The sequence below is a fragment of the Mesoplodon mirus genome, assembly GCF_964341445.2.
Source record: "Mesoplodon mirus genome assembly, chromosome: 7".
In the NCBI taxonomy this organism is placed as follows: Eukaryota; Metazoa; Chordata; class Mammalia; order Artiodactyla; family Ziphiidae; genus Mesoplodon; species Mesoplodon mirus.
In genome coordinates, this window is record NC_138983.1 from 129,040,104 (window position 1) to 129,066,486 (window position 26,383).

The 26,383-nt window shown below is 51.8% G+C and overlaps 1 protein-coding gene across 1 annotated transcript in view; it reads left to right on the plus strand.

Annotated features, from left to right (window-relative positions):
• GRIK4 (glutamate ionotropic receptor kainate type subunit 4) overlaps positions 1–26,383 on the plus strand; it is a gene marked incomplete at its 5' end in the record, with an annotated part of 311,497 nt that overhangs the window by 183,886 nt on the left and 101,228 nt on the right. The window contains 3 exons of the mRNA XM_082626891.1: positions 14,232–14,393; positions 23,582–23,734; positions 24,624–24,728. Of these exons, the coding sequence (XP_082483017.1) occupies positions 14,232–14,393; positions 23,582–23,734; positions 24,624–24,728 (420 nt within the window). The remainder of the gene's footprint in view (positions 1–14,231; positions 14,394–23,581; positions 23,735–24,623; positions 24,729–26,383) is intronic.

Sequence of the window (26,383 nt, forward strand, 5' to 3'; positions counted from 1 at the left end):
AAACTGAAAATCCAGTTCATGCCAATATGTGAATGGCTGATGACAGCACTGAATTTGGAGGGGTCTTTGAGAGCATCTAACTGAATCTCGTCATTTTACAGTTGAGGGAAAATAACTGAAGCGGGAAAGTGACTTGCTCAGCTCTCACAGTGTCAGGAGTGGCGGGGAGAGGTCTCCTCTCCAAATTTCATGCATTCACTGGTCAACATTAATTGAGCACTTACTGGGCTGCGTGTCAGGGGCAACAATGAAAAAGTCCGTTCTCTGAGGAGGTCAGAGTAGGAGGGCAGACAAACCCAAACAGATGATTGTAAATCAGTGGGTTAAGATGATGAAGATATTCACAGAGTATTATCTGTGAGCCTGGCAAGCTCATATAAAGCTTTTGCTGGACGAGGCCACACCCAGTGGCCTTAAAGAACTAATAGTTAGCTAGGTTGGGTGGGGGGAAGGGGGATATTCTAAACACACAGCTTAATGCCTTAGACCTTTGCTTTTTTTTTTTTTTTTTTTGGTGGTACATGGGCCTCTCACTGTTGTGGCCTCTCCCTTGGCGGAGCACAGGCTCCGGACGCACAGGCTCAGCTGCCATGGCTCACGGGCCCAGCCACTCCGCGGCATGTGGGATCTTCCCGGACCGGGGCACGAACCCGTGTCCCCTGCATCAGCAGGCAGACTCTCAACCACTGCGCCACCAGGGAAGCCCGACCTTTGCTTTTTAACCAAAGCCTTTACCAAGGAAGTGGATCCTATGGGAGACTGTAGATTTAGTGAAGAAGGTATTTTGAGGCGGGGAGAAACCTTCAGAGCCTTCACATCACTCCACACAGGCAGCCAATTGCCAATTTCCCTGTCCTGCGTAAGGCAGGTGAAGAAAGAAGATGGGAGTCACAAGTGAACCTAAGTTGACACCTTTCTTGTGGTGGTAGCTGGTCATAAATGCCAGAGTCACTCCAGGCTCACGTGAATAGCTTTCAACCATTCTCCCCTTCAAGGTGATGGGCACCACTGGCCTAAAGAGAGAATCCCAGCCAGGGCTTGGATTGGGGACCAGGAGCCCAGCACCTGGGCCTCACAGTGAGACCTGGCTATTAAAGGTGAGGCAGGAGTTTCCAAATACACTTGATTCCTAATGGCCTGTGGCAAGAGGTATGAGAGCAGAATGAATATTGCCAGGAAAATCAGTAGAAACTGAAGGAGTGTTCAATAGGGGGTGTGGAAACCCTGGTGGAGGTGGAGAAACCCTGACGTCGGAGGAACCAATTATCTGTCAGCCCCTTTGCTCATGTTTGACAAACAGCGTGACAGTGAACATAGGTCCCCCGGGACTCCCAGAACCAAGTTTGGAGATATTTGCGTATCATCCATTTAATAGAATTGAAGCTCATTCCTTGCATCTGCCACGACACACACACACACACACACACACACACACACACACACTCTCTCTCTCTCTCTCTCTCTCTCCCTTTCTCTCTCTCTCTCTCTCCCACATCCATGCCTGTGTGTGTGTTGCTGATGGGCTGTACCAGACTGCACCTGTGAGATAAATCAAATTGAAATAAGAACTAGACTCTGGGGACTACGCTGACTCAGTATTTCTAGAAACATAATGGAAACGTCCCCCTCTGACTGCTCACGCCTTCTGCCTAATAGAGCTTTGGGAGAGGGGAGACCTGCCTTGACCTCTGTCACGGATAGTCCCATTAATTCAGTGAGAGATGCCCCAGCCTCGCCTCTGTCCAGTGATCCAGTAATTCCCAATAATCCACAATCAAGAGTCTGATCATAAAAATCTACCCATTTCCACAACCTGGTATTGTAATCGTCATTGTCCCCTGAGTTCCAGCGATGTGCCAGACACCGTACTAGGAAATTTGTGTTCAAGATATTAAATCCTCAAAATATCACTACAAAGCTCCAGTTCCACCAAACAGGGAAGTAAGGCCCGGAGAAGTCTGAAAGCTTCGTCCGAGGTCATTCAATCAACAGGTGGTCCAGCGGAGAATTTGCCTTCGCCTCCTTACCCACACCTTGTCCTTAGCAAACTGATCTGTTGCTTTTCTGTGCTGTTTGAGTTAGCTATTACTGTGAAACTTACTACTACAAAGCTAGGAGCTTAAAGCTCACCAGCGACTGGCTCACAGCTCTGTAGGTCAGATGTCTGCACCGCACAGCTGGGCTCTCTGCTCAGGCTGAAATGTAGGTGTCAGTGGCCACGTTCTCATCAGGAACTCAGGGACCTCATCCGGGTTCATTCCTGTTGTTGGCAGAATTCGTATCCTTGTGGTCAGTTGCAGGACTGGAATCTCTGTTTTCTTCCGAGCTCTTACCTAGGGACCACTCTCAGCTTCCAGAGGTCACTCTCCGGTCCTTGCCCATGACCCCTCCATCCCCTCCATCTCATCCCTTTCTTGGCCATGATGCCCTCTGTGATGTCTCCATTTCATCAACAGAGAATCTCCCTCTAGTCCAGGCCTTCTCATACTTTGAATCTCTTTGACTTCCTCTTCCACAAGCAGCCAGAGAAAACTGTTTTTAAAGGGCTAGTGTGCCTGGATAATCTCCCTCTTTTAAAGTCAACTGTGCCATACAGCATAACCTAATCAGAGAAGTCAAATTCATCACAGTCACATTCCTAGGGACTGTGTGTGGGAGGTGGGAGGGGAAATGGAATCCTGGCAGGAGTCATCTTAGAATCCTGCCTACTCCATGCACTAATCATGTGAATTCGTTTATTGCATTTGCTCCCTCCCCCTCCCCCCAGTCACCTGGTGAACCGAGAGACAAGGAGAGATGTCGCCAGGGAAGCAGGAGGAAGGCCCTGGAGTCTCTTAGGGCGGGAAATGGTACATCCCCTGACAGTATATAGATGGTAGACCCAGGTTCCCTCTGCTGGCCCACTGCGGGGCTCTGGCGGGGCATGCCCCTCGACGCCTTTGATGCTCTGCAAAGGGGAAACTGAGCCCCCTTGGGATGCTGCAGCTACCTCAGGGGATCCTGGCACTGAGGAATTTGGGCCCTGCTGAGAAGAGTGTTTGGGATGTGATGAATGTTTGGAAAGCGTAAAGAAACTGAGCAGAAAAGACATTACGGCAAATCGTATTATTATTATTATGACATTCTAAGTGTGATTGTATTACAAGCATCCTTAGGAGTGGCAAGTGCTGTTGTTATTATTAAGCAATCCGGCTCCTCTGTCCCCAGCATCAGGCTTCCCTCAGTGTCAAAGGCACCAACCGCTCAATTAATCACCATCTGAGGCTCCCCCGGCCCTGTGTGTGTGGTGCTGACAGCTTCCGTTCATAGCCCAGTGGTAAGCATGGCACCTGCCCATCCAGCTGAAGCCTCCAGCCATCACCCACATGGTGGACGCCTCTCCTGTGAGCTTCAAAGCTGGATTTTTGTTGTCTTGGCCCAGAGTTAAGATCTTTCTAAAACCACTTTTTTTTTTTTTTTTTTTTTTTTTGCGGTACGTGGGCCTCTCACTGATGTGGCCTCTCCCGTTGCGGAGCACAGGCTCCGGACACGCAGGCTCAGCGGCCATGGCTCACGGGCCCAGCCGCTCCGCGGCATGTGGGATCTTTCCGGACCGGGGCACGAACCCGTGTCCCCTGCATCGGCAGGCGGACTCTCAACCACTGCGCCACCAGGGAAGCCCTAAAACCACTTTTAATGATACCTCTCTTTGCTTAAAACCCTGCAATAGCTCCCCATCACCCCCAGGATAAAGTCCAAAGCAACCTCTTTTGAACGGACCTCTGGGCTCTACCTGCACCCTTCCCTGTAGCCCAGCACCCCAGCCTGACGGGGTGGCTTGCAGGGCCCCGCACGGAGCCACTGCCTCGCTTGCTCCTCGGGGCTCCATACATGCTGTCCTTTCTCTGTCTTAGAAGCTGCTCCACCTCCTCACCTGCTGACTCCTGCTCACCTTTCAGGCCTCAGCTTGCAGGCAGTTTGCAGCTTGGGAAAATAGACAGGCATTCTGAGAGAAGGGCCACCCCTCTCTGTGCCCCTGGCACTTGTGCTCACCACTGTTTGGGACTTGCCTCCCCTTGCCACTAAGGAGATGTACCTTGACAGGGACAGGGTTTTTTTTTGTTTGTTTTTGTTTTTGTTTTTTTGTAGAATGAGGCAAAAATGGCCAAGATCTGAAAAATCTCCTGTTACGTACATTTCCCTCCTGCTGTGGGAACCCGTCTGAGTGCCCGGTGGCTCAGGTGCCGGTCCTGCCTTAGTCACATACTTCCTGAGTCATCTCAAGTGTGTCGTAGACAGCGAGATGCCCAGCCCCTGTAGGAGCCCCTCACTGGCCCTGCTGCGAAATGGGGAGGAGGCCGAGGCTGCTGACTGGCAGTGTCACTCATCTTCCTCAACAACTCCTAGCACCCCTGCTGAGATGGGAAGGGGGTGCCTTGGGTCTCTACATGCCTGAGGCTAATGAGTTGGCACCTGGAAAGAGAGAGGTTTAGTACCTGACGTGTAGACAGAAGGCCTGATCAGTGGATCCTGAGTGCAGGGGGCCTCAGAGGTGAGGAATCAAGGCCTGACAGAGGAAGCAGGCCTTCGGAAAAGCAGTGGTGCCCCCAGCCCAAGGGGAGAGCACAAAGCCTCCACCATTGCTCATGTCCGTTTGATCTACTGAGGTTTCGGCTTTATAGTGAGTAACTACTTATTTAGTCCCAGCAACGCAAGGGTCTTCTAAAGACAAAATGAAGACAGAGCTGCTGGGGTAGAGGTGGGAGGGTTCTCCCCCCTGGCCTCTGTCTTCCTTCTTCCTGGGAGCAAATGACAGAAGGCTTGGTAAATGTGGTCCCACCCTGATGGACATTTGCTGGTGAACATGAATTCATTTAATGAATGTATGAGCACTTGCTAAGCACATATGCAGAGTAAGGTACGGGCAACAGAGTGTTGAACAAGAGAATACGGTCTGCTTTTGAAGTCCTGTTTGTGGACTCATGTTGGAAAAGAAAAGCAGAGGAGGGACAGGGTTCCTGGGAGGGAGGGCTGTACATGCTCAGATCATGGAGATAAATGAATAGGAGACACGCAGGGAGAAGAATCCAGGAGAGCTGGGAGCTGGAAGTTTTAGGGCCAGATCTCCCATTAATTGGAATTCACTGACAGGTATGAATTAGCCTCCCAGCTGCTCCTTTCTTCAAAGACCTATTAAACAAAAAGCAATCACCTAGTCTGCTGAGAGCACAGGCTTTGATGCAGATAAATAGACAGGTCCCTGGAGGGAGGGAGAGGATGTGAGCATACCCAGGAGATTCTGGACTCCTGGTGGGTTTGGGGCTTTCCTGAGAAAGGCTAAGAGGCTACTTATAAGACAAGCGTCTGGGTCCTGGCCTCCACCATACCTTGGGTCCCAAGGGAAAATGAATGGCTCTAGCCATACGAGAGAGCCTTGAAAGTAGAGAGGACCAGGCTGCCCATGCAGTAAGATGAGGAAGAGCCTGACAGGTGTTCCCTTCCTAAATTCATTCAGTCACCAGCCTTGACTTCTTTCCATAAGCTCTGCACCAGGGTAGATGCTGGTAATGTAAGTACAGTTGCCTTCAATAGCACCCAGTCCTTGGGAAGTTGCTTTGAACAAACTCATGTGATAAAAATCTTTAAGTGATGATAGGTATACCTGTGAGGACAGCGGCCAGTTCTTGGATGATGGAGGAGGTCAAGGTGAAGAATGAGCAGAGGGGTAGACAGGAATCATAGCGTGAAAAGACAGATAGGTCCAGGAGTTTGCTTTGGTCCTGTGTGCAGTCAGCAGCATTGGGAGGTGGAGAGGGATTCATGATCAAATGGATCGTTGAGAAAGAGCTCTCCAGCCATAGCATGAAGGAGGAACCTGGAGAAAGGCAAGACTGGAGGAGGGGAACCCAAAATTCGTTTGTAGTCCAAGAATAAGCTGGTGAAGCTAGGAATTGAGGTAGAGGCGACAGGGGTGGAGAGCAGGGGACAAATTCAAGAGATGTTAAGGAGATAAGATGTTTCCAGGGACAATGCATACATACATGGATGAGATGGGGAATGTGAGAATGGGACAAGTGGAGGATGAGGTCCAGATCCTAGCCTGAACGATGGGTGAATAGCGGTCACATTCACAGGTAGGCAACCAAGGGAGGGGATTAGATTGGGGTGGAACAATCAGAAGTTCAAATGTAGGAGTGATGTCGTCTTGAGGATGTCTTCCATCATTCCAGCTTCTTAATCATGGCTTAAGAAATTGGAATCTTTTGGTGTTCTCAGTGCTCCCGGGGTGAGAAAGTTCAAAGGTATCAATCATTAACAACCTCAGTGAAGGGCTCACGCATTTGAGTTTATGCTGTGTCCTGGTGACCTAGCCTGGTGCTGAGTGAGCCGTAGGGAGGAACGGAATTATAAGCGCAGATCTTGGATGCCAGGTACCCGGATCTTAATCCCGTGTCTGTCTTTCGGGCAACTCCTAGGCACTTCAGTTTCTTCTTCCATCCAATGGGAATATGAGTAAAGCCTGTTCTGTCCACATCAAGTGTGCTGGGGAGGACAGGAGGGATACAGGAAAGTGCCTTATACGCCTTGTAAAGCCATGCCAATGGAAGAAGTTCACGTTATTACTCTCAATGATAAATGGATGTTTAATAAATGACGTGTGATTCTGGTGAAAGCAGGCTGCTGGTCTCCCCTCCCAAGAAGTTAGGGGCCAGGGCTGAGCATGGAGCAGAGGAGATGAAAGGCTGAGTCTTGGGTGAAAGCAGCTGAGAAGCAGGAGAGACTGCTGGGAACACCACCATAAGGATACGAACCAGTTCTGGAGCAAAGGACCCCAACTGGGTCCGGGTAGCGGAATCCGAAGAGATTGCACAGGTTGTAGAGGCATCATCGGGATGGCACCTTTTACAGGTTGCCTGTGGCCCTGGCAGGAGGGGGGCTGTTGAGGTTCTCAGGCCAACTGAGGGAGAATTTTATGCAAGGAAGAGCAGAGAGACTTTCCTTCGTGGCACAATCTGTAGGGAAGACAGAGGCTCCCTCCCCACCTCATCTGCCTCATTGCCTGTTAATGATGCCTGAAAGTGAATGCAAAATGCTTTCCTTGAGCTATTTTATCGTTATACTAATAGTACTAATAATTCAAGGAGTTCATGTCATATTTCCAATCTACATAGCGCTTTCCTATATATTATCTCTTTTAAGTCTCACAGCCAACACTGTGAAGTGTTATTTCCCCCATTTTGTAACAAGGAATCCTGTCTAATGAAAAGAGACTAGAATAAAGAGATTAAAAAATTAAAAAGCAGGGGCTTCCCTGGTGGCGCAGTGGTTGGGAGTCCGCCTGCCGGTGCAGGGGACGTGGGTTCGTGCCCCGGTCCGGGAGGATCCCACATGCCGCGGAGCGGCTGGGCCCGTGAGCCATGGCCGCTGAGCCTGCGCGTCCGGAGCCTGTGCTCCGCAACGGGAGGGGCCGCAACAGTGAGAGGCCCACGTACCGCAAAAAAATAAAAAATAAATAAAAAGCAAAGATTGGCTTTTGGGATTTCAGTGAACAAAATCTAGGACAAAATACCAATAGACAGTGTATGATTTAAAATGTTGTGACTCTAAATTCATACCCACTCTCTCCAACACAGTTATTCTCCTAATCATTTAATGAAGCCAAAGAACCAGCTGTTGGTTTCACTAAGTTTCTCTGCACTAGGGATACAGTAATGAGCAAGACAGGCTAGCAGGAAAGCATTTGTGGCTCAGATGATGGTGACCAGAGATGACTGAGGCTCCCGAAGCACTCTCAGCCGAAGTCAGCCAAGTTCATGAAGCTGCCTTTACCTGCCTACTTCTCTATGCATCTTAGCCATTCATGTCTTCAATTATGCTGCATTTATGTCTAAATACTCCCCCCCCTGCTACCTGCTGTTGGCTTGTATTCCTTCCTGGGGGTCTTCATGCTGAACAGACACGGTGTGGGGTGAACCTCGGCTCTCCCATATTCTCAAGGTCAGTGTTTAGTTGCTCAGTCTGGAGCCCACACCAATCTCCAGGCCCCTTTGTAATTAAAACCCTTCTCAGGCAGAGAGTTAGTTGATGTTGGGTAATCCCTTTACTCTCTTAGACTACCCATGTTCATTTTGTAGCTGCAAATGTTAGACCAGAAGTCACTGCTCTTAAGGTCGAGTTGTGTATTCTGAAATGAATTTTAACTCTATTTTGCCAGCTCTTCTACAGCACACTCAGCACGAACTCACAGTGTCCTCTGACCCTTGGTGCCCCACTCACGGGGGTGAGTAAGTGATACAAGCACATAAAGCACTGGGTCTGGGTCTGTTTACAGCTGTGTGGCCATGGGAAAGCCACTTCACTCCTCTGGGTCTCTGCTCCTTCCGCTGTAAATTGGCGCTAATAACTCCCGTGCCATATGGCTGCTGTAAGGATGGATTGAGATCATGCATGTGAAGTGCTTAGTTCTGCCAGGCACACCGTTGGTGGTCAATAAATTGCCTCAGTTATTATTATTATAATGATTGCTTTGTTAGAATTATGTATGGTTGGAAGATCTGGAGCTTCAACTCAAGGCTTCTGTCTCCCCAAAAATAGCCACACCAAGCAATTTAGCACTTTATGGTGACTTGCTTAGCAAAACTTTTCTCATTTGGCAAGTAGCTAAGGAAATCTTCTTGCAGAGTGAGTGGGGAGAGAAGAAGGCAAGAGAAGCCCCCAGGCCAGATAGTTCCCTTTGTCAGGACCCAGCTAGAGTGTGGAGACCAGGAGAAGGAAGGAGAAGAGACAGCATGGAGGATGGACTGCACTCTGTGTGAATTAGCCCTGCAAGGTGGATGTTCTGATCTGCATTGTACAGGTGAGCAGATCGAAATTCAGAGAGGTTACCGGCCTGCCCAAGGTCACCCAACCAATATGTGACGAGACAGGATTTGAACCCAGGACTGTCTTATTTCGAAATCTCTTTCTACCATATCCTGCCGTCTCCTGATGAGACCGCTACATGGCTTAACTCCAGGGGGCGCCATTCACATTACCATCGATGTGAACGGCAGCTGGGAGTTGTGCCATGTAGTGGCCACGTCTCCCGAGATCAGAGGGGCGGTTCGCTTAATGGGCGACTGCAAAGGAGAAACGATGAAGGCCTGACCTGGTGGGATTGGAAAGAGGGACAGATTCAGGAGACATTTAGGAGACAGATTGGAAAGGATTGACTGGATATACAGTTAAGAGAAGCGGGGGCGGGGGCTTCCCTGGTGGCACAGCGGTTGAGAGTCCGCCTGCCGATGCAGGGGACACGGGTTCGTGCCCCGGTCTGGGAAGATCCCACATGCCGCGGAGCGGCTGGGCCCGTGAGCCATGGCCGCTGAGCCTGCGCGTCCGGAACCTGTGCTCCGCAATTGGAATGGCCACAGCAGTGAGAGGCCCGCGAACTGCAAAAAAAAAAAAAAAAAAAGAAGCGGGGGTTGAGGCTGCCTTTGAAGTGTCTAGCTTAAGTGGCCCAGACGATAGTCATGCCCTAGGTGGGTTAGAAATAGGGAAAAGAAATAAGGGAGAAGGGGCTGCTGAGAGGAGAGAATACAATGCCTTTCCCATTTCACCTGGACCCAGGCCTAGGCAGCAAAGGGTTAGGAGATGGACTTGACCCCAGGACATGGTCTGGACCTGTGCTTTTGCTTTCCTGCTTTTCTCCTTAAAGGCAAGCACAGGAGCTGAGTCTGGATCATGAACAGCTCTTGCGCTTTTAGCTCTAGTCGGCCGACCTTGCCCCCTCCCCCCTCCCCACCCCCACCCCCTCACAGCCTGCCCTTGCTCCTGACCTGGTGGATGAGCAGGCTGTAGGGCCGTGGGGTGGTCCCTGCAACAGACCGGTGAGTGGACGCCGGTGGGCAAACCAAGACATTGGAAATGTCACAGCTGCTGGAGAAAGTGCGGGTCACTCAGCTGAGCCCCAGCGCCCACGTGGCTCTCAAGCCTTTATGCGTGCCGCATTCCTTGCAGGCCTGTTCTGAACACCCTTCATTCCAGGTAACACTCCCCTGTATTCACTTGTGGCCATGACATGACCTTTAAGTGCAGTTACTCAGTCCCTTGAAAATCACTGTATACAGAAGGACACACACACACACAAACATGCTCACATAGGCTCACACATACACAAATGTGTGCACATTTAAAACTTTTTAAATGAGTCCCAGTGATAAGAAAACAAGCTGTCAGGAATTTGCTTTTCAAAACATAAGAATGTAACTTCCAGAGGGCAATCAAGGGGTGGTACCAGTTCTGCTCATGTTCTTACACCTTCTATAGGGGTAAAACCATGAGCAGAGCCAGGCGTGCTGAGGACCCCAGGACGTTGAAACGTCTTCCATCGACAGCCTTGACCAATATTTAACAAACAACTTCTAGGCATCAGGCCCTATGCTGGGTGCAGTGTGGGGTTCGAAAATGGGGCAGACACATCCCTGCTCCCAGGAAAACACAGGCCTTGGGCGCAAGAGAACACAGGCCTGAAAATATGTTGTCACCACAAGCACTGTCACAAAGGCAAGCACTCTTGGGGTAATTGAAGACTTGATTTTGGTCTCTGTGCCACCACTTGGCCTTACCAGGCGGCCATTGGCTCTGTTCTTCACCCTGGTCCCCCTGGTCTCTTGATGATGATGGAATCCACTGCCATTGGGAGTGGGGACCTTGAGATTTTCCTTCCCGGGACATTTATAAGAAGAGAATCAAGGTCCCCATGAGAACCTGATCCAACCCAGGGCTCCTAACACTTTGTCATTTTGGTTAAGGTCACAGCCAGCCGGGCAGCGTGGCTGGGGGAGCACAGGGCACCTGAGTGAGGCCAGGGTATATTTGTGGCTAGAGCTCATGGTGGACGACAGGAGCCAGAGGGCCTTTACTCCCCTCCCGTCCTGAAACTGGTTAATTTTATGTACTACCCTCTCAGCTTAATGCCTCCACCACTTGGTTTGGGAGTTATGATACATGTTTCCCTGGATATACTGAGAGTAACATTTCCCACCGGACATTCTGTAGAAGGCTCCTGCGAGACATTCATAGATTTGGGGTGGAAAAGTGTTCCATGGTCAATATGTTTGGAAAGTTCTGGGTAAAGCAAAATTAAGCTGCTTTACTGTAGGACTTCTTTAACCCTTTAATGTACTAGTGTGCACTGTGAATCTTGAAAAGGTGACTAGAACACGCAATGTTTGCTCACCTCATTTGAATATGGGACCTTGTTTTCACGAAACGTCTGTTAACGCCTCCTGGAAAAGCTAGTGTCCTGAGGAACACACTCTGAGAAATACTAGAGCTTAGAAGATTTTTCTTTGCGTACAGACTGGCGGTGGTCAGCTGTTTCCCATATTTGCTTAGATACCAGGCTTCAATAGCAGCAGGAGAGTGTAAGTTTAGACATAAAGAAGCATTTCCTAACTGTGAGGATGCTTAAAGAATAGAGCCTGGAGTGTCCTGGGAAATTACAGTAAGAGAACACACCACCCCTTTCTTGTCCTTTTACAAGCTCTCCCATGGGTCATTATAAATATAATGGATTATCAAGGAAGCTCCTGGATCTTTTTATCTTAAGGGGGCCTTTGAAAATAGGATATAATTGGGGGAGGAGAAGGTAGGAATTAAAAGGCAAGAAGACAGGCTGGCTGACTTCTGGAGGGGCTGTCTCTAAGTGTCTGTAATTCATTCATTCATTCTTACTCTGCCGGTCATGTGCATTTCAAGGAAACACCTTCCGAACTCAGGTTTCTAAGACAAGTGGAACTAAAGAAGCAGGAAGCCAGAAGCTGCCCGCGATCTCATGGTAGCATTTCGGTAACTGTAGCGTGTTGAACACTTCTTATGGGCCAGATGTGATACGCCTTGTGCGTGCATCTTTTCCTTGAACAACCTCTGAGGTTGCTGTCATTGCGCCCGCCTTACTAAATGAGGATCTGAAGCCCAGATCCTGAAGGCCATACTTCCTGAAGGTCATACATTTCAGTATAGTGTGGGACGTGGATTTGAACACCGAAGCCCTTACCGCGTATCCCCTCTACTGCCACTGTGCGTCTGTAGACATCACAGTGTCGGGGATTCTTGACACGGGCCTCCTTCCACCAGGCTGTGCGTGTGAGGATAGGGCGGGGCGTGATGAGCTGCCCACATTGACAAAGAAGCCGAGGGAGAGGGGACGTCTCCCTCCACATCAACCACAGCTGGGGAGGCCCCTCGGTTGCCTGACGGCAGCCTGGCTCTGCACCCTGCCACCTCCCCCTTGCCAGGTGCATCTCTTCTCATTAGCCATCTGTCCCCTTGTGTCTGCTGATAGCCCACGGCGCGTGGGTAGCTGCCCTATTAGGGAGACAGGAGATAATATCAGCTTATGAATCAATACATTCTCTCGCACGTCCGTGTTCCCCTGGCGAGAGTGTGGCAGGATCCAAAATACACTTAATCCTCATCCCACTCCACGCTGTCAGGGATTGGTGGCTCCAAAGGAATCTTTGTCACTTCAGTCTGCAAGCTGCAGCTAATGAGGATGGACTCCGGGCAGAGCTCAGGTCTGTGGCCCAAGGGCTTGGCCGTGGCTGTGGCCGTGAGGGAGGATGCTGGGGACGTGCCAGGGGCCTGGAGCGGCTGAGTCTTAAGACGAGGGGGCCGCCTGAAGGAAAGTCACGTTTCTGCTCAGCCACAAAGTAAGCCCAAGGCCCCTGCCATCGGTCCTATCAGGCTGAGTGGCTGATGGCTTAGTCCTGGGGTCTAACGACCACGTGCCCACCGGGCGCAGAGCTGTGTGCGAGGCACGTGGAATGAACGTGTGATGAATGTGAATTCAACGCACAAGGATGGCCTGACCCGCATTTGAAGGCGTTATTCCAGGAGCAGGAATTGGCGAGCCGAAGAGCCCACAGCCTCTTGCCTGGTTTCCCTGTATAGGCCAAGGTGGGTCTTGGGAGTCCAGGGCTCTGAGCTCAGCCCTGCCTGAGGAGGGGGATTCTTCTCCCTGTGACAGTATCTGGCCTCACTGAGACTCACTCCTGCAGGTTTTAGCTGAGTGAACACGTGGCCCCAGCCAGGTGATCGGGTGAGGGCCACGCCTCCTGGGAGAATTCCTTTGAGCTTCTAAATGTCACTGCCCCACATGGGGTTTCTCTGACTGCCTCATCTCAAGTAGCAGCCCCATCCTAACCCCCCATAGATATCTGACAGTATATGTATGTATTTGTCTAGTTACAATCTGTCTTTTCCCCGAAGCTTCAAGTTCCTGGACATCAGGAAATGTGTTTCTTGTTCACATCTTCTGTGTCTAGAACATCCTCTGTGCCCGTGTCTGGCACATAATAAGCACTTAAATGTGTGTTAAATGAGTAAACAATAGTAATAACAAATGAAAGCACAGCCCTTCTACCTGCAGACCTTCAGGTTGAGATTCTTAGCAAACTTGATCTTGTCACTCGTCTGCTGACAGTGCCCTCAGGTCCCGTCACTACAGGATACAGGGCAAGCTCCCCAGCCTGGCAACCGGGCCGCTGTGCTCCGGCCCCTGCTGACGTCTCCAGCCTCATGTCTCACCGTCTCCCCACCCACATGCCTCCTGGTGCTGACCCAGTGACTCCCAAACCTTGGTGTGTGTATGACCTTGGGCCCTGCTGTAAATGCAGACTCCTGGGCCTCGGCTCCCGAGATCCAGATTCAGCTGGTGTTCGGTGGGGTGCAGGGATCATCACTTTTTTTACAGATACCTGGGTGAGTCTGATGGCAGGTCTTCTGCGGACACACTTTTGAGGAGCGATGCTTCTGTCAAAGTACACTGCAGGCACCCACGCACTGTCTCACCTCCATGCCTTTGTATCCATGGTGACTTGTCTGGAATAGCCTTTGTCCATCCACATTTTCTACCCAGAAAACGCCTAGGCATCCTTCAAGACTCAGCTCATGGGTCACACCTTCTGCAGACCCAGTCCTGCCTCCACAATCTCATTTGTGTTTTTCTTTCTCTCTCCACCCAGAGCATCATACACATGCCTTTCTTAGAGATCTTTCTGTTTCTTTCTCTCTTCTCCCTCCTGGCACCTCAACACTGTGAGCTACTTGAAGAAGAACGCTCTGTTATCTCTGGACCCTGACACCTAGCAGAGTGCCTGGCCAGGATGCCCGTGTGGCTAGAACGCACTGCCCAGCTGTGCTCCTGCAGATCCCCCCCAACTCTTCCCTTCCTAACCCTGCTCTGCTCTGCCTGCTGCGTCTTTCAGGAGTTCTCGCTCCAGAGGATGGACAGCCTCGTGGACGATCGTGTCAACATCCTGGGATTTTCCATTTTCAACCAGTCCCATGCTTTCTTCCAAGAGTTTGCCCAGAGCCTCAACCAGTCCTGGCAGGAGAACTGTGACCATGTGCCCTTCACGGGGCCCGCAGTAAGTGCCCACCAAGCCCTTCCCTGGTGCCCCTTTGCCACCACGCACACCCACTCCGTGGGCCAGACATCCCAGATACAACAGCCCCTGGACTCCAGCCTTCTCCAGGCCCAGCTCAAAAAGAGGCTGTAGAAATGCTGGGAAGCAGTCACCAGGGACATGTTTGGGGAAGTGGGGAGCTGTGAGCAGCAAGCGTAGAGGAGTCAGCAGGGAGAGAGGCCCCGACTGGTCACTTAGTGATGTCTGTGGCCAGCCTCCTGATGATGCTGTTGCTGAGACCTGCCTGAGTTCAGGATCCAAGACTCTTACCATTGGAAAGGGCTTCAGCTGATCTGTTCCCTCATTTCTCAGACAGACTGAAGCCCAGGCTGGGAATGGGGGTGAGAGACTAGGATGCGGGGCTCTTGTTCAAGGGCACACACCAAGCCTTTTGCAGGTGAAACTAGATTCTGATACTCCTGGTCCAGTGCCCTTTCATCTCCATGGACCACTGCCCCTGGTAGAGCTTGTCCAGAGAGTCTTCCTTTGTGCCTTCACCCGTGTGTTTCCCCCATGCACTTCCTTCCCCTCCTTTTGTGATGGAGACAGAGGTTTCCCTGGCTGTTCTCCACTGGGTCTGATGTCCTTACTCTGTGGGGCAGCTCAGGAAGGTCTGCTCGTGTCCATTTGCTAAATGACAGGTTCTCAGGGGATGAGGTGGCGTGGCTTTCTACATCTGTCCTAGCCAGGTTACATTTGAGCCTCCCAAAGCCCCATAAAGCAGCTCATGTGATGCTCACATAACTTTCCAAAGGGTCAGAGCTCATGCAAAGCTTGGGGAGCTTTCATCAGGGAAGCGGATGGGAGAAGGAGGCATGAGAACTTGAGTTGCAAGGCTCTTAAGTTTACAGAGCACATCCCAACAGGGTGTTTTAGAGCTGAAAGAGGGAAGATTCCATAGGAAGGATTTGGCAGGGGTGAAGCATCTGAAAGACGGGAGTCCTCACCCCCAGGGGCTTAAGGGACAGTGAGTATTTCCTCAAGCATATGGTAGGGGTAGGACCAGGCTCACCCCTTCTGGCAGGAGTACAGCCCTGTGCTCCTGGTCTTGTCCGTGGGTCTTGCAGTCATGACTCCGGTATTGTAATGAGGTGCTGACACACTTCAAAGGCTCACAGCACAGGATCAGGAGAGAAAACAAAACCTGCCACCTCCTCTCCAACCCGAAGCGTTCCACATTTGGCTTTGGCCAAGTGAAATTAAGGGTCCCGGTGCCACACTGCTGATGTCCCTCTGAGGGTTTCAGCCCTTCCATTCGTGCTCACATTGACCACGAACAGGCAGATGGGAAGCCCTTGGTACCTGCCTCATAAGGAACCAACACCAAGGCCAGGCAGTGCCACTCACAGGGCTGTAGGGCCAGCTCTGTCTGTGCTCACATGTGCTGAAAAGAGCACTCGCCTGAGAGGCACAGGACCTGGATTCAAATACTGGCTATGCTATTTTCTTGCTGTGTGATCTTAGGTAGCTGTGTAACCCTTCTGGGCCTCAGGTTCTTTTTCCCTAATTTTGGGCAGTTATGCTTGACCATGTTAGAGGATTGTTGTGAAGGTAAAATGGGATATGCTTCCATCCTCAGTTCACAGTTATTCACTGAATGAGTTTATTTAACAGTCCATCTGCCAGACACTGGGAGAAGCATTAGTAAATACATCAGGTAGCTTTTGCAACAGAAATGCTGTGTAACAACCTACTCTCAAATCTCACCAGCTTACAGCAATGAACGTTTATGTAGCTCGTGCATCTGAGGGTCAGCTAGGGATCCGCCTGTCTACGCTGGCTCAGCAGGCGGCTCTGCTGATCTGGCTGAGCTCATTCAATGCCTGGGGGTCGGCTGATCTAGGCTGGGATGGCTCTCATCCTTCTCCTGACCCAGCAGGCTAGCCTGGTATGTGCTCCTGGTGGTGGCAGGAGAGCAACAAAGCAAGTGGAAATGCACAAGACCTCATAGCCCTAGGCTCCCAGGACAGGCGCACTGTGACTTCCACCTCATTTCCTTGGCCAAAGAATGCCACATTCACAAACTCAGAGTCAGGGAGTGAAGAAACGGACCGAATGCGGAACCACTGATGCTTGAAATTATCCCGCCCTGACCTCTTCTGCCTCCTCATGGCACCCTAGTAACAGACAAGAGTGGTTGTGCATCCCTTTTTGACAAATGAAGAAACTGAGGTGAAATGAGGAGAGCCGGGGCCTGCCAAGGGCCTCCAGAGGATGGTGCTACAGCGAAGCCTGGACTGTAGCTTACAGAACCTTCCAGCCATGGTCTCTGTGGCCTCTGAAGGGAAGGTGATCCAGCAACTCCTCACCTGGAAGCAACAAATCTTTCTCGAGGCTTCTCGCTTCAGCATCTACCTTTAGTCTTCTCGCTTCAGCATCTACCTTTGGCAAAGCGGTGCCTCTTCCCGTCCCTTTGGGGACAGAAATTTCCAGCACAAACAGTCCAGCTCTTTCATCTGCTGGGGAGCCGGAAGGTGAGAAAGAATCAGTTCCAGGAAAGCGCAGCCCCTTTGTCTCCCCATCCAGCTTTCTAAAGAGGCTGCACCCGCTCCTGTCTCGGAGGGGCTGCTCTCCTGCCCCTCCCTTTCCTCCAAGGTCCTCTCCCTTCTCCCCCCACCCCCCATCGGTTCCATTCTCTTTTCCTTCTCATCTCCTCCCCTCACTCTTCCCTTTCCACTTTCCTCTGTCACCATAACCTCCTTCCTTTCTTTCTCTTTCTGTTCCCCTCTCTCTCCTACATGCCACGTTTTCTTTGCATTTTCTTCTGTCTCATTTCTTTTCCTCCCAACTGGAATGTGTCTCCCTCTCTTCCTCATATTCCCAGTCGGCCCATGATATTCCAGTTGCAGCTCGCTGGAACGGGGGCCCAGTTGCAAGGGCACAGAGAGGGAGTGGCTGAACCGAAGGGTGACCACCAAAGGAAAAAGCTCAGTGCTGCGCCCACCAGGCTGTGTCCGCCAGGTGGCTGCCAGCGAGCCACAGACGTGCTTCTTGCCGGAGGTGATGACAATGACGGAAGACAGCGTCGTGAAGGGAGACACAGCCCCTCTAATTTCACGTGCCCATCCCATTCATCACGCGGCAAAGAACAAAAATCGTGGAAAATCATTAAAATTACAGATGGCTAGATGAAGTAATTAGAATTTAGGCTAAAACAGCTGTTTGTAATTAAGTGTTTATTTCATCGAATAAAACCCAGATTGTAAGAACTACTCCATGAGATTTTAACGGTTCCTGTCCTGGTATTATGTTGGGCAGGGTTTAAGCGACAGAAGTTCTGAGACAAACGGACATCCAAGAGGACTCTGGGAATCCAGTGATCTGGGGGGTGTCGGGGAAGATGAGGGTTACAGGTGTGAGTTTAGAAGACATTCTTATTTTTATTTGGATGAGTGGGGGAGAAACTCAGCCGCTATTCCCTGATTGATTCATCTTAATTTATACAGTCTTTCATTCCCCTGAACAATTTACAAACAGCTCAAAAGAAGATAACAATGAAGAAACAAATGAAACTATAAAAACAAGAGAATCGAGGGTGTTTGCCAAGCAACATTTCAGAGCCAAGAAAGGAGAGGATTTTAAATGAAGGTTGAGTCATTTGGGGGATTTAATATTTAGAAGAGACAGGACAGGAGAAGCAGAGACAACTCCCAGAGGCACACACATGCCGATGGGGAACAGAAACCACAGAAAGACAGTGAGGGCTCGTGAAAGGGAAGCAGGATGGACGACGGGAAGGGGCAGGGATGGTGAGCACTACAGGCCCAGCCCTGGAGACATGGATGGAGCGCTATTTGGGTACCAGAACTTTTCCCCAAACGCTTTCCAGAGCTAAATTAGTAAATAATAGTAGAGGAAGAAAGCAATTCGGAGAGCAAAAAAGGTGCTTTGGGATGGAGACCCTCAGTGAGATGTAAAAGTTGACGAGGCAGAGATTAGATTACAGGCTCTCACACCATCGGAGGTGAAATTGGCAATGGTGGACGGGGTGGGGGGAATAAGCTGGAGGAGTGTGGATGGAAGACAAGGTTTCAGAGAAGCAGTTGGAGGATCCCAGTGAGAGGCCTGGGCTGATTGCCAGGAGCCTGTGAGAGAGGAGCCGGCTGGTGATCTACAGAGGACCCTTAGGAGACTGAGCTGAGAAAAGATGTTCAGGACTTAGGAGGTTTCAGGAGCTCAAATCAGCCCAAGCTGAACTGCAGAAAGGACCCATGAAGCGCAGAGCACACTGGGGACACATCAGCTGGGTCACCTCTCTGAAGGCAAGATACAGCTGGAGGGGAGACAGGGACCTTGATGATGTCCCTTCCGGGCTTCCCTGGTGGCACAGTGGTTGAGAGTCCGCCTGCCAATGCAGGGGACACGGGTTCGTGCCCCGGTCCGGGAGGATCCCACATGCCGCGGAGTGGCTGGGCCTGTGAGCCATGGCCGCTGAGCCTGCGCGTCCGGAGCCTGTGCTCTGCAATGGGAGAGGCCACAACAGTGAGAGGCCGGCGTACTGCAAAAAAAAAAAAAAAACTGATGTCCCTTCCATCCGCTTCCTCCTTCCCACCCCCAGCATCCTTTGCTGGAGCTGTAATTACTAGAAGCACTCGAAGAATCGTGAAGGCCCCAGAGTTCAAGATGCCAAAGAACACTGCAAACAGACACACGCCGATTTCCCAGCATCTGGATCATTTGCTAATAAGGGAGCATCAGCCGAGAAAACCACGTCCCAGACGGAGTGGGAATAGTGGCAACCGTGTGGCAGGAAGAGCTTGGGGCTGGTGGGAGGATGTGAGCAGTGGCATGGTGAGCTGTGTCTGCAGATCTCCGGGGACCAGCACGCAGCCTCGTGAGAAGAAGAAGGGGGGTTAGAGAGGGGATAAGGCCAGGCCTCTCTGGGGGCCTGCCCTGAGACAAAGGGGGTCCCCAAGGCCTCGGTACCAGTTAGGATGCTCTGAGATTCAAGTAACGGAAGTCCGGAATGAAACGGTCTCTTACCAAAAAGGAAGTGTGTTATCACGTGTCACAGGAAGTCCAGAGGTAGGGCAGATCCTGGAGCGATGTCGTTGGAAACCCAGGTTCCTTGCGTCTCTGCTCTGCACCCTTGGTGTCAACTTCATCCTCAGGATGGCTGCGGCAGGTCCAGGTGTCACGTCCAGACCCAGTAATGTCCAGAGGAGGAGGAAGGACAGCCTCTCCTAGAGACAGGAAACCCGTCTGAGAAGCCTATCGCTGGAGCCCCGCACTCCAGGCCTCAGTTCGTGTTTCATTGGTCAGAATTGGACCACCTGCTCAGTCCCGAATCCCATATTGGCAGGGGGGATGGGATGACTCTTGGACCGCTCAGGCTCACCTGGGAGCGGGGGCTGGGACCCCTGAAGCACTTGGCTGCTTGGGGGAGGGGAGGACACCTGCAGGAAACGGGGGTTCTGTTAGGAGGAAGGGGAGAGTGGGTGCTGGGGGGGCAGCTGGTGGTACCCTTCCACTGCCCCCTCTGTCCTGCCCTTATAGTCCTGTTCCAGTAGAGGCCCCAAGTGGCTCTTAACTGAAGGGCTAACTTGAGGACAACCAGTCAGACCACGAGGTAAACTGGGTGATGACTAAGCCTAGGGCAGCAGAGAAGCCTGCCTAGCACCCTTCCCTGTGCCCAGCTCTGGCCAAAGAGTCTCAGGCTCGCATCTGCTGTTGAGAAGGTAACTGCATCCAGGAAGATTGCCCCATGCTGTCCTGGGAGGCGAGGCACGGATAATTCTGATAGAGCAATGACACCCTCCGGCTTCTCCAGAGGAGTCTTGCCAGGAAGGGAGGGGGAAAGAGTGCTGCAGAGAGGGGTGGAAAGCAGCCTGGAGAAAGGGGTGCTGGGCTTCCAGTCTAGTCCTGTCCTGGCTGAAGTCCTGTCTTCATTTGTAAAATGAGAGGGTTGGACTCGTTGATTTCTAAGATCCCTTCCAGCTCTGACACGAGTGATTTTGAGAATCTCAGGATGGAGAGATTGACTGGGAGGCAAGAGAGACAGAAATTAGTTCATGGCATCATTTAAATAGCCCAACGGAAGGATGGAGAAGCAGGGTCAATGGGGTAGCTACCTCTCCCTCAGGTAGATGTGTGTCCGAGCTGGAAGGGGAGAGTCTGTGGCATTCATAATTTCCATATGTCCTTTGGCGAGGAAATGTGAGAGGTCCATTAATAAAGGAGTCACTTGTGCTCAGGGGAAATGAATTGTGTGCAAAGGACAAGACAGCTGTAGGCTTGCTGAGAAGCATCCAGCGCCACGCAGGTGAGCCTCAAATCAAGTGAAGGAGGAGCTCAGCCGCGAGGGGAAGGGCAGTGGGATGGAGAAGAGGGTGCGGAAGGTGATGGATGAACTTGGAGGAACGTGGCTGGTTTTCACGGCTCAGCGGGACCACAGAGGTTTCCACTGACCCTGATTGTGCGATTTAGGTGCCCTTACCTGCTTGGTCTCTGGGTCACAGGTGGCCACAGGTGGCTTCAGGACCGGGCCAGAAAGGAGGGGTGATTGATAGAGCTGGGAGGGCAGAAGACCCAGTGAAGGCAGAGGGGACACAATAGCTAACGCCTGGTGGGATGTCTCAGTGGAGAACAGGAGGTGCTGAGGTCTGCAGTACCCGCCGGATTGTAGGGGCTGAAAAGATGTGTGAGGAAAGGACAGAGGTGGGTGGAAGGAAGGAAAGAAGGAGCAAGAGAGGGGAAGAGGGGGAGACAGGGAGAGGGGGAGGGGGGAGGGGGGACGGGGAGAGGGGGAGGGGGAGGGGAGGGGAGACGGGGATGGGGGAGAGGGGGAGGGGGGATAGGGGGAGAGGGGGAGGGGGAGAGACGGGGAGAGGGGGAGGGGGAGAGACAGGGAGAGGGGGAGGGGGAGGAGAGGGGGAGGGGGAGGGGAGGGGGAGACGGGGAGAGGGGGAGGGGGAGAGGGGGAGGGGAGAGACGGGGAGAGGGGGAGGGGGAGACGGAGAGAGGGGGAGAGGGGGAGAGGGGAGAGGGGGAGGGGGAGAGGGGGAGAGGGGGAGAGGGAGGAAGGAAGAACACGCTGGCCAGGCAGTTTTGCGTGCAAGTGAACTGGAATTGGGGCAGAGAACTTTATTTGGCTGTTTTTCCCTCTAATTGCCTTCTAGAAAGATTATCCAAAGTCAGCCCACCCAGTTCCCATGACAGGCCTTTTGGCCCAACGTGGAGCAAAACTGTGGGGAAATACATCCCTCTTCCCAGCCCATTCTCTGCCCCATCGCTCCCTGTTCTTGCTACTCCCCAGGGTCCTAGCTCAGCCAGCACGGGCTTCCTGAGCCCCTGCTGACGCCCGTGGGCACCTGGGGTGCATCACCCCGCCCTCGGGTATGGTGACCCCTGAGACTGGCAGTGTAGCGGGCACTTTTACTGACCCGTGAGGCGGGGGTGCTACCTCTTGTGTGCAGGAAACTTGCTTCCCCCGAGGTTCCCTCACTCAGCACGTAAGAGAGACCTGGGCGCTAGACTGGGGGTTCGGGGTTCTGAGCTTTGAGCTCTTTCTCCTGCACCTCCCTGACTCAGGCTGCTTATACTCTGTCTGGAGAGCTTGAAAAAGATCCAAGAGGTCACAAGCTGGTCTCTCTGCCTCCAGCCTTGGAGGGACCGGTGTCCCAGGGCCCGGCCAGCTAGGAGGGAGGTGGTAAGATGCCACATGGAGAGTGTTCTTGACGGGTTAGGCTCTGAAGGGACGGTGCTGATTGCCCACGGTGGTATGTCAGAGTTCAGTGAGGAATTTGCTTTGCACTGGGACCGTGGGTTGAATTCCAGAGCCCAACATCACACATCCCACGAGGAGGCCTCTGCCTGCCTTCCTGGGTCTCCCCTCAGGGCCCCATACAGCGTAGACCCCGTAGTCATTCCCACTGGGTAGGTTCTCTTGTCATTAACACAGCAGAGTGTGGCCCCTCCCCAGATGGCACATTCCCCAAGGACAGGCATCTTCTGTTCTTCTGGTCCTACACCTCCTCCCAGACACCCCAACCTTCCCCTCCCTAAAGCTTGCAAACATCCAGTTAACCGGATGTATGTTCAGGCTGAGCCTTGTGGGAAGATTTCACTCAACATTTAATTCAATTCAAGAAATACGTCTTGGGGGCTTCCTGTACACAGGGTCCTGGCTCTAGATGAGATGCAGGAGATAGAGATTGAGGTCCTGCGTGTTCCTGCCCTAAGCGCTGGAAGTTTCACAGGGAGGTGAAAATATGGACAAACAGCTGCACTAGACCTTCCCCTGCCTTTAAGGCCCTCACAGCACTCTCCCCACCTCACTTCTGGTTTATTGCTTTAGGCCCTCCTCACCCCATGTGTGCTCCACCCTCCCCCCCACTTTGTCTTTGGCCCTGCAGTTCCCCCTCTGGAATGCCTTTCTCCTCTTCCCAGCTTCTCCCCACCCCCAGATCCAATGTCTTTCCTACCAAATCCTTCAGTGCTCAGTTCCATTGCTGAATCCTCCAAGAAACATTTTCTTGATCACCCAACCAGATAAGGTATCCTCTCTTTGGACCCCCCAAAAGACCTTTTGGCCCATGTCACTCAGTTTCATGTTACCTTTATTTGTTTCCTATCTCCCCATCTTTCCTCCCCAATTCCACTCTAATCTATCACAGGAATAGGGTCTTGCTCACTGCTGGGCTTTGAACTCACCATATACTTCATATATGCTCATCATATTGAATAGTACAAAGTAGACTGTAATAGTAGGTACATTTAGGAAGAAACAATATCAAGGGGGTCTTCCAGGAGGAAGTGACCTTCAACTGAGCCTTGCAGAATGGGCAAATCTGAGGGTAGGGTTCCTTCCACCTCCTGAGATAAGCACCCGGCCCCTTCCTTGGGGCTTCTCAGATCAGTGGAAGATGTTACTTCCCTGGAGAAAAGAGAGAATAGGATACCCTTGAAATCATTTGGGGCCCAAAGAGGTGGCTTGATGGTCCAATTTCAGAGAAGGCTTGGCCACCATTGTCGCCTTGGGCCAGCACTGGACTCTTAGGGGAAGTGGACCCCAGAGGCAGGAGGTGGGCCCAGGGCATCAGAGACACACTTCTTTGTTTTGCTTTTCTTTCTTCCTCCTCTTCTCCTTTCTTCCTCCTTTCCCTTTCCTTCCTTTACACCTGTCACTTCGTCTCTCTGCACCCTCCCAGCTGTCCTCCGCCCTGCTGTTTGACGCTGTCTACACTGTGGTGACGGCGGTGCAGGAGCTGAACCGCAGCCAGGAGATCGGTGTGAAGCCCCTGTCCTGTGGCTCGGCCCAGATCTGGCAGCACGGCACCAGCCTCATGAATTACCTGCGCATGGTAAGGGGTGGTGGGGGCCCTGCGGGCCACACCCAGCCTGTGGGGGGTGGGAGGGACCACTGTTCAAGGCCTCTCACCTCCAGACCTCCCCAGTACATCACAGCCCCAGGTAAAACAGTGATCTGTGGTGACCCCATTGAGGGGATCATCAGTCACAGTTGTTCCCTAATCCCTAAAAGCCACCGAGAATCCATGGCGAGTTTGTTTACAGGGCAATGGACCTTGAGCCTTAGACTGTTCGGGGGCCTCTGGATTCCAGGCTTGGAACTTGGCCCCTTGGCTCAGAGGTGGTCCCTGCAAAGCTCTGCACAAGTGGGGACAGATGGATGATACTGTCATAGACTGTGGCCCCTCAGGGAGCTGCAGGCTCAACACTTCTGGCCTGATGCTGGGTTCCCCCGGGGTTCTCCCAGCCAAGCCACCTCTGGTGGGATGGACGTGATTCTAGCCCACGAAGAAGCCATCTTCTGTCAGAGAAGCCTGGCGGAGAGCAGCTAGGATTTTGCAGTTAGAGTCAGGTTATCCTGCAGCTTGAAGGTGGGTGAGTAGCTGCCCAAGGAGGATAAATGCTATTCACAGCCAAGGAGGAGGAGCTCAGGGGGATCTGAGCTCAAGCTAGCATCTCAGCATCAAGTTGGTTTATGCAGCAGCTGTGAGGTCATTGGGTGTGGGGCATCCTTTCCTCCTCTAGCCCCGGCCAAGTCTGAATTGGTTCCAGAGACATCACTTGCATAGTCTGCAGATCCTGTGGCTGAGAGGTGGACAGGAGAATGGATCTTGATGGCTTCCCTTCTCTTGGGCATCCTTAACCAGCATGGTGGAATGCTTGCTTGGGGCCACATGGAAGGTGGGGCCTATTTGGTGCTGTAACTCACTCTCTCTTGGACAGGTAGAATTGGAAGGTCTCACCGGCCACATTGAATTCAACAGCAAAGGCCAGAGGTCCAACTATGCCTTGAAAATCTTACAGTTCACAAGGAATGGTTTCCGGCAGGTAAGCCTAGCCATGCCGCTGTGGTGGCAGATCCCTCCTCCTCGTTCCTTTCTCTGTCCCCAGCCCATTTCTCCTTGGCACTCAGGATGGCCTCCTGCTCTCAGTTGTCCCCAGGAGCAGCAGGCTGTGTCCAGTGCAAGGCTCCTGGCAGTCCTGGCTTCCCCCTTCCTGCACCAGGATCAGCCCGTGTGGGTCAGGGGCCGCAGCCCCAGCAAAATACCAAGAGAGAGGCAACCATGCTTTATGGGGGGAGAGGCGAGACAAGGGAGCATTCCTTGTGGAGCATTCCACTCTTTGGATTATTCTACTCCCTGAATCTCGCCCTAATCCTGGAACCAGGGTTAGATTCCAGCTTGCTTGCCCGTCACGTACAGATCAGATCCCATAGAGCTGAGGAATGCCTTCGGCGTTCAGTTCTCTTCTGTCAGCTCTTTTCTGACCAACCCCCCACACCCGTCTGCCATGCCAATCACACCTCTCCCCTCCGGGCTGCTCCCTGTCCACTCCGTCAGCTCAGGATGCTCTGTCCCCTGGAGCTCCTTTCAACTCCCTCCTCCTTTCTCATTCTCCTCCATTAACCTTCTCACTCTCCTTTCCTCTGCTTCTCTTACATCAGAGGAAACAGGGATTCTGGCAGTCACTCCAAGTGCCTCTCTGAAGGCCTCCAACCTCCCCATCACTCTAATAATCAACTCTTTATTCTTAGTGTATCCTTTCTCCAACCTTAAAGAGCCTGAGAAGTAGGAAAGGATGCACTAATTAGAGCAGGAAGCAGACATACTGAAGAGCCTCCTGCCTATCAGAGTGGCTGACCAAGGAAACGTACCACTGAAGGAGTCACAGAATCACCTTTTCAGGAGATTATGAAGGATCATCATCATCTTCTTCACCACCACCACCACCATCACCACCACCACATCATCATCTTCACCACCACCATCATCATTATCGTAGGAGCTTTCATTTATTAAGCTCTTACCATGGGCCATTTACCACAAGAAGTGTGTCATTTGTATTTTCTCATTTAATCCTACAAAGTAGTTACTTTTTATTAATCCCCATTTTACAAGTGAGGAAATTGAGGCTCCAGGAGACTGACTTGGCCTTGAACAATGTAGTAATGGCAGTTGGTTTTGAACTCAAGTACCTCTGATTCTAAAGCCCAAGTTCTTAACCATTATGACAAATTATGCATCAGAATAACCTTGGTAATTGTTTAAAATGCAGATTTTTTAGACTCCACCCCACAAGAATCTGATTGGGTAGACCTAGCAGAGGGCCCAGGATGCAACATCAGGCACCCAAGGTGATCCAGGTGATACCTTGGGCTGCGCTGGGAGGGCCGTCTCATCTGCATCCTTCCCCTTCGTCCTCGTGCCTGAAAGGCTCCAATTCAGCCCTTCTCACGGGGGCCAGTGGAGTTCCTTTTAGTAGGACAGTGATTATGCTGGGCCACGAGGCCAGGTCACCCTTCTTGGAAGATGAGAAAGTAAAAGACAGGAGTCCCAGACCAAGAGAGGAGCTATGTTAACGACTGCTCGTAGCTCAGGACCGGAGCTACGTGATCTTTAAGCAATGACATCAGCAACCTTTTTTCATAACTTCCCAAATGGGGTGGGAGTTAGGTAGGCGGCCAGAAACTATGGGATTGAGGA